General features: G+C 53.9%; 1 protein-coding gene across 3 annotated transcripts in view; it reads left to right on the top strand.

Annotated features, from left to right (window-relative positions):
* Positions 1 to 492: 492 nt before the first annotated feature.
* MUC4 (mucin 4, cell surface associated) overlaps positions 493 to 12,107 on the top strand; it is a 66,702-nt gene continuing 55,087 nt past the window's right edge. For 2 of the 3 annotated variants that reach the window (XM_028843520.2, XM_077991077.1), the window contains exon 1: positions 514 to 735. In XM_028843520.2, coding sequence (XP_028699353.2) covers positions 654 to 735 — 82 coding nt within the window. In that variant the 5' untranslated portion in view covers positions 514 to 653. Of the gene's footprint in view, positions 736 to 12,107 lie in introns of all 3 variants that reach the window. The other variant, XR_013413453.1, reaches the window with a different exon arrangement.

Below are 12,107 nucleotides of genomic sequence, written 5' to 3'. Positions count from 1 at the left end.
CTGCCCTGAGGGTCAGCCATGCGTCTGGGGTCTGCCATGCATCTGCACTGAGCAGATATTCTAAGCACAACACCCCTTTCCAAAAGATGGCGTACATTTCTGTTCCTGCCCCTCACCCACATGGTTCCCCCGCTTCCTATTTCCCTGGGGTCTGCGTAAATCTCACTCTCTTTCCCCCCTTCATACACCCGCAAGGTCGCTCCCTCTGCGGCCCTTTCTTACCCATTCTTCCCAGCAGCCCAAAGTTCTGGTGGGACAGGGGCAGCCCCTGGGGAGGGAGGAGAGGGCCCAGGAACCCAGCCAGGAGGGAGGCCCACCCATTTCCTGTGTGACCTGTTCCCGTCCCCCGTGTCTCCTCCCGTGTCTCCTCCCGTCCCTCCTGCCACTCAGTCTCAGGCTGGTGAGGAGCAGAGCAATGGGTGCACCGGTATTTTCTTTCCTGGTGGGGAGTGGGGTGGGGCTGAGGAGAGAAAAGCCTGATTGGTGTGGGGCCCCGCCCTCTTTTGTCCTCTTCCCAGGTTCTCTGGCCCCTTCAGAGAAACGCACTTGGTTCGGGCCAGCCGCTGGAGGGCACAGGCTCACGTCTGCTTCTCATACTGCAACTCCTGGGCGTGGAGCTTCCCCAGGGAGCCAGAGGAACTTTTGCGGCAGCCATGAAGGGGACACGCTGGAGGAGGGTCCCCTGGGTGTCCCTGAGCTGCCTGTGTCTCTGCCTCCTTCCACGTGTGGTCCCAGGTAAGTGATGGAGAGAGCAGGTGAGGCTGGCTGTGGGGAGCACATGGGGGAACTGGGAGCTGTCAGAGAAAGAGAGGTCCGGGGAGAGAAAGAGAGAGAACAGGGGAAACGGAGACAGAGAAGAGGAAGAGAAGAGAGAGAAAAAGAGAGAGAGAGAAAGGAGAAAGAGATGAATGGACAGCATGGGGGGAGGGTGGAGAGAGACCCAGAGAGGGAAAGAAGAGGAAGGGAAGAGGGAGAGAGAAAGAAGAGAGGGCCAGACGGTGGCTCACGCCTGTCATCCCAGCACTTTGGGAGGCCGAGGCGGGCGGATCATCTGAGGTCAGGAGTTTGAGACCAGCCTGGCCAACATGGAGAAACCCCGTCTCTACAAAATATACAAAAATTAGCCGGGCGTGATGGCACATGCATGTAATTCCAGCTACTCAGGAGGCTGAGGTAGGAGAATCGCTTGAACCCGGGAGGTGAAGGTTGCAGTGAGCTGAGATTGCGCCACTGCACGCCAGCCTGGGAGAGAGAGTGAGACTCTGTCTCAAAATTAAATACATAAATAAATAAATAAATAAGAAATAAGAAGAGGGGAAAAGTGGGGAAGAGGAGGTGTGAATTGGCAGATACGGGACAAGATCTGAGGGGAAAGACAGGGAGAATGCTCGAAAGAGAGAGAAAAGAGGACAGAGAACCAGAGGGCAGCCTGGCGATGTCTGGAAGGATCTATGGAGGGAGCCAGGGCTTACTCGCGGAGAGAAAGACAGGCAGAGCCGGAGCAAGAGGAACAGAGTCGAGGAGAAAGATGCACACCCCGTGTACAGAGCCGGGGTGGAGGGGATGCCAGGAAAGCTGGGTGATGAAGACGGAAGAAAACTCAAATAAAGCCGCAGGGTGAGAGGACGAGACAGGTGAGAGACAGACAAACTGACACACCCTGGGAATGGAGAGAGGAGACGATTGGGAGACAGCAGCAACCGAGGGAAGCGACGAGGAGGAGAGGCAGGCCGGCTGGAGGGCGGTATGGAGGAGGCAGCAGGGCGGAGAGGGCCAGGAGGTGCTGGCCGTGGGCTTCTTGCCTCTGAGCTTGGGTTTAAAAGCTTTCACCTGGGTCACGGCCTTGCCTGGGGCTCGCAGCCTGGCACTGGCCTTGGCCTCCTCCATGTACAGAGCCGGCAGGGGAGGGATGCCAGGCCTGTGGGAGATGTTCCCTCCGGGGCCCCCAGTCCTCTTCCCCACACCTTCCAGGCTGCCCCTCTGGCTTCGGGACCAAGTTTCATTCTGTATTTCTGGGTGTCTGAGTCTTCGGGGGAGCGTCTGGGGTCCAGGAGAGGGTGAGGGGTCCAGAGTTGAAGCCAGAGTTCGAGTCTCAGCTCCTGCCCTGCCTCAGCAGGCCGGAAACATCCACCGAAGGAAAGTGGTTCTTGGGCGCATTTTCGAGGCACCTCTTGGGAGTGGGTCAGAAGGGGAATGCCCTGTAAAGGCTGCAAGAGAAACCGGGCTGGTGAAGTGGAACATTCCATCTCAAAATGTTTCAGGACTTGGCTCAGGACAAGCACCCCCACCCTACCCCGGCCACATACCCTCGCTTGAGTGCTCATCCCACTGTGAGGACATGGAGGCCAGAAGCAGCCGCCACACGGCCTCGCCCTGCAGATGGTTGAAGGGGTCTCCATGGGAATCGCGACTCCCAGAGCGAGGCTGGGGGTTGGGGTGGCACGGAGGCAGCTCGCATTTAGGAGCCCCAGTGCCAAGTCTTTGCCATGAACCGTTATGGTCCCCGTGACCAGGCCCCGCCCCGTGTCTCCCCAGGGCCCCGGTCCCCTGTGCAAAGAGCCGTGGTGAATGGCTTGACCTCCTGATGCCCAAGTTCTTGAGTTTCAAAATCTGTGATTTAAAGCTGACCACAAATGGCTAGGTACCAGCTGGGCACTCAGCTCCATGTGGAGCCAGGAAGCGGGTCTGTAGAGAGGAGTCCAGAGGGGCAAGACCTGGGGTGGGCGTGGAAAAGCACGGGGCATGACCCCGAGAGGGAGTGGAGGACGGCTGGTGTGCAAAGGCATCTCCACGGCGACCCGAAGAAGCTTGGCATGACCTGGAGCGCTGGGTCCTTTGCGTCGTTAAGGGGACCAAGAGGAGCTGGGCCAGGAGAGGAGGTGGCAGTGGCTGGGAGATGGCACCCACACATCTGACCGGGCATTACCAGGGCCTTGGCAGGAAAGGCAGTCACCAACGGTGGGCAGGCGGCCCCCACCCCACAGGGCAGCTGCTGGGGCACTGGCAGCCAGCCAGCCCCATTCCTTTTGGCTCCCTGAGGGGGCTTACAGATGACCTGCCTATGTTTGAGTCTAGGGTCTGTTTTCACACTTGCTGGCAGGACCCTCACCCAGGCTGGGTCACACTGAAGCCCCAGGCCAGAGGAAAAACCCAGGGTTTCCACAAAGGAGCCGCCACAATGAGGGTTTCCTTCAGGAACAGCCCTGGCTCTCAAGGGTTAAAGGATAAGGCACAGCAGACAGAGGTGGGCTAGACGAGGACAAATGGAAATTTGGTGTCCACTGGTGGCCCCAGGCAGGAATGACTCAGAAAGAAGCCTGGCTGTCCTGGTTCCATGCCCCAGGAAAAGGCCACTGGGTTGAAATAGGCCTCCAAGGGTCACTATCACTATCAGCGACCCCAGGGAGGTGACAGGCTGGACCAAGCACAGGACAGGCAGGGAGGAGACGCCGGCCACAGCGCACCCCGAGGGGAAGGATCTCTGTGGGCCCCTCCTCGGAGAACCCGCAGTCTGTCTGTCGGTCTGGGAGAGGCCACCTGAACTTGCCACCAAGGACCCCAAAACTCTCCATAGACCCCTCTGCCCTCTGGAAACCCCACTGTGCTCCAGGACATGCAGAGGGAGAGGATCCCGGGACAGGAGGTCCCGCCAAAAAAATCAGCCAAACTGTGGCCAACGACCAGCAAAGGGCACAGCAGAGAGCAGGAGCTGGAACCCAGAGGCCCAGCGCCAGCGACGCCCTTGGCAGCCCGGGGAACACAGGCAACGCCCCTTTGGCTCTGGAGTCTCAGGGTCTCCGTCGGCAAACTGAGCCCAAGGGGAAGGGGCTGCTACGTAGGGTTGTCATGAGGATGAAACGAGACAGCATCTGGTGTAAAGTAGAAAAGTCATAAAGGGCCGGGCGCGGTGGCTCACACCTGTAATCCCAGTACTTTCGGAGACCCAGGTTGGTGGGTCACCTGAGGTCAGGAGTTCAAGACTAGCCTGGCCAACCCCGTCTCCACTAAAAATACAACATTTTGCCAGGCATGGTGACGGGCGCCTGTAATTCCAGCTCCTCGGGAGGCTGAGGCAGGAGAATTGCTTGAACCCGGGAGGCACAGGTTGCAGTGAGCCGAGATCACACCATGGCCCTCTAGCTTGGGTGACAGAGCGAGACTCCATCAAAAAAAAAAAAAAAAAAAGAGAAAAGCCATAAAGACACGTTTGAGAGAGAGGCCTGGGAAGAAGGGGGAAGGAGGGTGACGGAACCCGGAATGGCATGGGCACTGGTGTCGGCCCAGGGTGACATCCTTTCATGTAAGGATCCTCGTGCCTCTAAAAAGCCACCCTGTGCTTCCTGGGGGTTTGCAGGGGCTGGCGTGGTGTATTCAGAACATGGCTTATTGCACGAAGGGACCCCGAGTGCCAGTCGTGGCCCCAGAGCAGGGCTCGCTCCAGCAGACGGCTCTGCCTCACCGCTCCCTGCCTGTGAGTCCCGCCACACCCTTGGTTTCTGGGCTCAGCTGTGGAGACCGAGGCTGGCCTGGCAACGCTTGACACGCAAGTGGTTTGTGTCTTCATTGCCAAGAGAGGACACGAAGCGGCTGGACCTCTGTGTGCTCAGCGGGTGGTTTTGCTCCTGAGTCTGTCCTCTGGTGTCACGGTGCCGTTAAATGCTCAAAATGTGCACATCATGTAGTTCCCAGAGCTTCTCTGAAGGCCTGGACAGGGACCTTTTAGGCTCTCTCTCCCCCTAGTTTCAACCTTTTACCTTAAATATACATATTTCTACTAGGCTGAGTTCATGCCCCAGCGTGTTCTGAGAAATTGAGTCAAAATAACTGAATCTGTTGGCACTTCATAGACGGTTTTTTGTTGTTGTTGGTTTTATGGATTTGTTTGTTTTTTGAGACAGAGTCTCACTCTGTCACCCAGGCTGGAGTGCAATGGTGTGATCTCAGCTCACTGCAGCCTCCACCTCCCGGGTTCAAGAGATTCTCCTGCCTCAGACTCCCGAGTAGCTGGGATTGCAGGCGCCCACCACCACAGCAGCTAATTTTTGTATTTTCAGTAGAGATGGGGTTTCACCATGTTGGCCAGGCTGGTCTTGAACTCCTGACCTCAGGTGATCTACCCGCCTCAGCTCCCAAAGTGGTGGGATTACAGGTGTGAGCCACTGCACCCGGCCCTACTTCATAGAGGTTGAAATGCCTTTTCGCCCTTCTCCTTGAGACTCTGAAGAGGCCTCAGGAACTGGGCATTGGTGTTGCACATGAGGCCCTGCAGTGGCACGCCTGCTGGGAGGACAGGAGGAAGGGCACTGGCTGTGTTGCCGGCAGCTCCACTCCCCACGTGTGCGTGTTTAGGAACCGCAGCAACATGGACTCTCTGTGGATACCGCCCCCACCCAGGTTGCAGTTTGGGTTCCAAAAGTCCAGTTGCCAGTGGATTTTGGGGGAATTTGGAATAAGAAGGAGCCTAGCCTTTGGAGTTGTTCATTCACTTGCAGAATTTCTACTCATGCCAGCAGCTCTGGACAGGAAGATGAATCGGTCACGGTTCCTGCTTTTCAAAGCTCTCTAAGTGAAGTGACTCGTTTAAGGTCATAGAACCCGTAAGTGAGGCAGCTGGGACTAGATCCCAGGTCTCCTGCCTCACTGCAGCACAGAGCCTGTCAGCAATCTCCAAACCAGCCCAGCCCACCAATGGAGGGAAGAACAGAAGCATTCACACACGCTGCTGAGACAGCCATTCATTCATTCATTCATTCATTCATTCATTCATTCATTCGTCCGTCCGTTCGTTCGTTTGTTCATTCATTCATTCATTCATTCATTCATTCATCCGTCCGTCCGTTCGTTCATTCATTCATTCATTCATTCATTCATTCATTAAACAGCCGTTTAGGAAACGCCTGCCTTAAGTTCCTGACATTGTTCTAGGACACAGCACTGGATGCACACAGTGAAGAATGAAACAGACGTGGCCCAGTCTCTTGGCACTAAAATCTTAGTGCAGACAGACATCAAATAATTACAGAAATGTTCCCAGCTGCACATGTGGTAAATGCAGGGTGGGAAAGTTCAGGGTGCTGAGAGCTGCATTTTGAATGGCCAGAGAGTACGGGAACTGCATCTGACTGACAAGTCAGGAAGGCCCCTGTGAGGAACGGCTCTGGGGGGAGCTGAGGCCTGAGGCTGAGGACAGCTGGGTGGGAAAGTGCCAGGCCTGAGCAGGCAGAGGCGGGGCTCATGGAGAGGCAGGAAAGAGCTTGGCCCCTGGGAAGGCTTGGAAGAGAAGGCAGGTGTTAGATCGCACAGGACTTTGCAAGCTGTGGAATAGATTATGAATTTTATGTTATTTTATTTATTTATATTTTTGAGACAGTCTCACTGTGTCACCCAGGGGAGGGCAGTGGCGTGATCTTGGCTCACCGCAACCTCCACCTCCAGGGTTCAAGAGATTCTTGTGCCTCGGCCTCCCGAGTAGCTGGGATTACAGGCACACGCCACCATGCTCTGCTGATTTTTGTATTTTTAGTAGAAATGGGGTTTCACCATGTTGGCCAGGCTGGTCTCGAACTCCTGACCTCAAGTGATCTGCCCACTTTGGCTTCCCAAAGTGCTGGGATTCCCGGTGTAAGCCACTGTGCCCGACCCAGATTATGGATTTTGAGTAACTAAAATGACAGACAAGGCTGGTCATGGTGGCTCATGCCTGTCACCCCAGCGTGGTCACAACGCTGGTCACAGTTGATTCTGGGGCTGATACACAGATAGCATTAGCTCCCCACCAAGGGCGGTGGGGCCGGCGGTTCAGCGTCTGCACACCTTCCCGGCCGCCTGCCGCCTGTGTGTGGGCGAATGTTCTCCTCAAGGCCATCCTTACCGTTGGGCACTTCCCTTGGGCTTACACTGCCCTGCCTGAGGCAGCCTGGCAGGGGCCCCACCGGGCAGGAAGTAATGCCAGGAAAGTGAAACACTGTGGGCGATGTGGCTTATGGGTTCCTCACCTCCGGTTCCAGGAAAAACCCAAGGCAAACAGACCAGAGGCTAGGAACAAGCCTCAAGCCACAGCACTTAGAACGCCGCAGGCTTTGCTGTTTCTTCAGGGAGTGGCTTCACCCGTCTTGGAATCTGTCTTCCGCCATCGTCACTCATGCTGCTGCCAGTCCTTCTCCCGAGCCAACAGCACACCTGTCACCTCGGCACACCTGTGGAATCACCAGAGGGACTGGGGAAAACCTGGGGAAAACCATGCGACTGCCACTCAGCCTTCACGTTCCTGGAGCCCTAAAAGACGCGAGGCCGCTGCGGGGCGTCTCCCACCTGAGGCAGTTCAAGGAGAGAAAAGAACTACCTTGATGGGAGATCTCTGGCTGACGTGATGGCAGAGGCTTGACGGAGGCTTTGAGGACTCAGATGTGGGGAACGTCTGTACCTCAGTGCCAGCTCCAGTGCCCTCCTTGTCCCTGGATGGAGCCTCCTCCTCTGAGAGAACGTCATTAAAACTCTCCATTTCACTCGATGACACACGTGTGTCTTCTCACAGTGACCTTGTCACCTTAAGGGGTCAACAGCCTTCACACTCACCCTAACATCATCCCAGAAAAGAGACGCCAGGAACATTGGCAAAAATACCCCAGCGTCACCGCGTCCATCCCAAGAATGAGCCTGGCTCAGCCTCAGGCTCAGAGACCTCTGCACGTGGCAGTCCAAGAACCTCAGCTCTCCACCCACTCGGTGGTAGTCCCAGACCTGAGCAGCTCGCAGCTTCCGAGCAGCCGCTCTTGCCCCGAGCCCCCGGCCCTGCCACTTCCAAGGCATGTAATATCACTCAGTCTCTTCAAATCTCGATTTCCTCACCTGTGAAATGCGGCCGCTGTTAACAAGATGAGCTGTAAAGCACGAACACGAGCACGAGCTGTGAACATCTGTATTATTCATGGAGTCATAATGTGCTCACGAGAAAAGGAAGGAGAAGTCCTGCCTCCCTGGTCTGCTCATCACAAGTCAGCTGACCCCCAGTAACTCGAGACCCAGCACAGATGCAGAGCCCACGCTGCCTGCAGAGTTTAATCCACGAGGTCTGGTAGGAAGAAAGTGAATGTATTAACCAAAACTAGCAAAGGGGAAGCAGCCAGATTTCTACTTAAAGTAGCTGCTTTAATTTTCAGAGGGGAAAGCATGGGTTTCCAAGGGAAAGCCTTGATAAGGAAGGCGCGCAAGAATCGGGCTGAGTCCTGTGTCCACGTGTCTTGTTCTGGTGGCTCTTTTGGGTCCCAGTCCGTCTGGACCTCGAGCTGACATTATTTTAACAACGGCCGGATTTTAAGGAGTTGTCATGAAGTAATTTCTGGGATTTTGCAGCTGGGTTTCCAGATGTGGTTTGTCTCTTTCAAGATTTTAGCCCCTGAAACTTTTAGGAAGACCCACATAGTTCAATCCTCGCACATAGTTAGGTAAATGGAAGGGAGTGTATGCAATAGTCAGAGTGACAGGGAGGAGGTGGCAAAGCAAACAAGAGGACGTGATGGGCAAACACTTGGAGGAAGAGCAGCTAGTACCGACTAGGACATTGGGGACAAGGAAGAGGAAGAAATCAAGAGGACCCAGAGCTTTCTGGGCTGGATGTCTAGGGGACTGTTGTTAGAATGAACAGAAGGAAGGAAGAAAGCTTGGAAGGAAAGATTGACCTGGACCTGCTGCATTGCATGAGCTAGGCAGGAAATCCCTGGGAGGGTGAGGCCAGCATATGGGTGGGAAGTCAGGGAGAAGTACAGATTTGTAAGGCGTAAGAGTAGACGCAGGGTGGCCAGAGAGGGAGGGGCAGCAGGAGAGGGAAAGTGCTGGAGACATGTCATTTGGGCCTGGAGGGGAGGAGAGAGGCGGCAAGGGGAATGGAGGGCCCGGGAAAGTGGACGGTGGAGCAGGACCTGTCAGCTTCAATGAAGGTGAGGCTGGGTGGTGGCACGGGGCCGCCGGCCAGGGAGAGCACGTTGAGGTGGGTGCTCAATACACATCTGTCAAATTCATGAACAAATAAATGGATGGGGCCGAATTTACGAGACGCGCGGGGACTGTAGAAAATCGTTCTTGCGGTTGGGAAGGAGATTCTGGTAGCTCTGAGGAAAACGGCTTGAGCCAAGTGCCTGAGGTGGGGGCAGGGCGAGCAGCGCGTGGTAAAGAAGAGGCAGCGAGGGGACGCCCCTCCTTCACGGTGCTGGAGGGCAAAACAAAAGACAGGGATGAGGACGACACAAACGGATGAGAGACTTGTTTTAGGCCAAGAGACACCTAAACATGGTCACAGGCAAAAGAGAAGGAGAAAGGCAGAAAGAGCGTCAGAGGCAGAGGCAGAGCAGTGAGCCATCCAGGCAGGAGGGAGCCACAGGGCCCCGGGGAGGGTGCGGGGAAGGCTCTGGTGGGCATTGAAGGAGGAGGGAGCCCCAGGGCCCCGGGGAGGGTGTGGGGAAGGCTCTGGTGGGCATTGAAGGAGGAGGGAGCCACAGGGCCCCGGGGAGGGTGCGGGGAAGGCTCTGGTGGGCATTGAAGGAGGAGGGAGCCACAGGGCCCCGGGGAGGGTGCGGGGAAGGCTCTGGTGGGCATTGAAGGAGGAGGGAGCCCCAGGGCCCTGGGGAGGGTGCGGGGAAGTCTCTGGGCATTGAAGGAGATGAAGGGCATGGCTTGGGTCCTTTCAGTGAAGTAGAAAATGGAGTGTCATGGGGAGAGGAGAGACCTGTTTTTCTCCAATATCAACTCTTGACGCTCAAATCTCCCAGCTGTCTGCTCTGCAAGTGTATGCGTTTGGCCAGAGTGAGAACAGTAAGTTTCAGTTGTCTGACAGCCTGATGGAACCTGACGGGCCTGGCTTGCGTCCTGGTGAGAGTCAAGGTCAGTTCATTCTGGCCAACACTTGAGCAGCAAGAACAAGGCTATGAATATTTTTTAGAATAAAACTTGATTAAGTCTTCAAATTTCTCTGCCTTACAACTTCAGCAAGATGGTTTTAGCTTACAAACATTAAAAGTGGATGCTATCATTTTATTTTAAGGGCAGTATTTCTTAACATGTGGTCCACGGACCACCTATACCAGGATCACTCTGGGCATGTGTTAAAATGCTGAGGCACCCTGCTTTTGGAGAACCACTCTTTTTTTTTTTTTTTTTTTTTTTTCAGAGAAGGGGTCTTGCTTATTGCCCAGGCTGGTCTCAAACTCCTGGCCTGAAGCAATCCTCCCACCTCAGACTGTCCATGCTGGGATTTTAGGTGTGCGCTACCATGTCCAGCTGAGAACCGTTTTCTTACCAAAAGTAACTCTCCATAGTCTCTCCGTCCACTAGGATTTCTCTCTTTTCTTTTTTTTTTTTTTAAAGATAGGTCATACTTGAACACAGAATTTCTTACCTACAAATAACCTACTCAGGTTTAGTAGATTGAGTTACCTGCAAACTGCTTTCCTAAATAGCTGAATAATCAATCTGTGGCAGGAGTGGCTTCAGATGTTTAAACGACGGTGAAAGACAAATGCGGTAACTGTGGTTTTTGTCGTAACGAATGCTCATCTCTTCCTCCTCACAAGCCCAACAGACTGAGAGATTTTGACAGCGCCTTCTCCCCTAGACAATAAAACTATGTCCTCCGCATGCAGTGACTCACCTGTCCTCCTGTTTGCGGCAGCAGGAAACTCTAATCAACTCAGCTCAAGATGAGCAGGTTCTCTAAATAAAGATGTAAAACGAGGACTATCAGGACACAGCCTCGTTTAGCAAGATTTTCTTTCTTTCTTTTTTTTTTTTTTTTTCCTGAGATGGAGTCCCGCTCTGTCGCCCAGGCTGGAGCGCAATGGCACGATCTCAGCTCACTGCAACCTCCGCTTCCTGGGTTCAAGCAATTCTCCTGCCTCAGCCTCCCGAGTAGCTGGGATTACAGGCACCCGCCACCACCCCCTGCTAATTTTTGTATTTTTAGTAGAGATGGGGTTTCATCATGTTGGCCAGGCTGGTCGTGAACTCCTGACCTCAAATGATCCACCTGCCTCGACCTCCCAAAGTGCTGGGATTACAGGTGTGAGCCACTGCACCTGGCCGATTTTCAATCGATGCTATGAAGCAAAGAGCAGCAGGTGAAGGATGGGGCCTGTCCTGGATCGTGCCCCTTTGTTCACAGGCCGGGATATGGGGAAACAGGCACACTCTTGCACACTGCCAACAGGTCTGTAAATTGGCACAAGCTTTCTGCAAAGAAATTTGGCAGTATTTCTGTATTAATAACATGAAAAATTTTATAGCAGCATTAACCAGTAATTCCAGTGATAGAAATTTAAGTTAAGGAGATGAGCTGAAATAATGTAAACGAAACATTATACACGAAGTTAGTCATCAGGGCTTTATTTAAAATAAGCAATACATTGGAAACATTCTAAATGTCCAACAGTAAGTTAACAATATGAGCTTTTTCTACGATGATTTATTATTTAATGTTTAGGCCGAGTGTGGTGGCTCACACCTGTACTCCCAGCACTTTGGGAGGCTGAGGTGAGCGGATCACCTGAGGTCAAGAATTTGAGACCAGCCTGGCCAACATGGTGAAACCCAGTCTCTACTAAAAATACAAAAATTTAGCGTGGCATGGTGGCACACACCTGTAATCTCAGCTACTTGGGAGGCTGAGGCAGGAGAATCACGGAGGTGGAGTTTGCAGTGAGCCGAAATCATGCCATTGCACTCCAGCCTGGGCAACAAGAGCGAAACTCCATCTGGAAAAAAAATGTTTAAAGGCTATGTCCACTATTCCATAAGGGCATGGACACACAGACACACACACACAGTGTCTCTCACACACACACACACACAGTGTCACACACACACAGACACACACACACACAGTGTCACACACACACAGTGTCACACACACAGACACACACACACACAGTGTCTGTCTCACACACACACAGTGTCACACACACACAGACACACACACACAGTGACACACACACACAGTGTCACACACACACAGACACACACACAGTGTCACACACACACAGTGTCACACACACACAGACACACACACAGTGTCACACACACACAGTGTCACACACACACACAGTGTCACACACACACAG

The sequence above is a fragment of the Macaca mulatta genome, chromosome 2 (genome assembly GCF_049350105.2).
Source record: "Macaca mulatta isolate MMU2019108-1 chromosome 2, T2T-MMU8v2.0, whole genome shotgun sequence".
Lineage (NCBI taxonomy): Eukaryota > Metazoa > Chordata > Mammalia > Primates > Cercopithecidae > Macaca > Macaca mulatta.
This window is presented reverse-complemented; position numbering and strand designations above follow the sequence as displayed.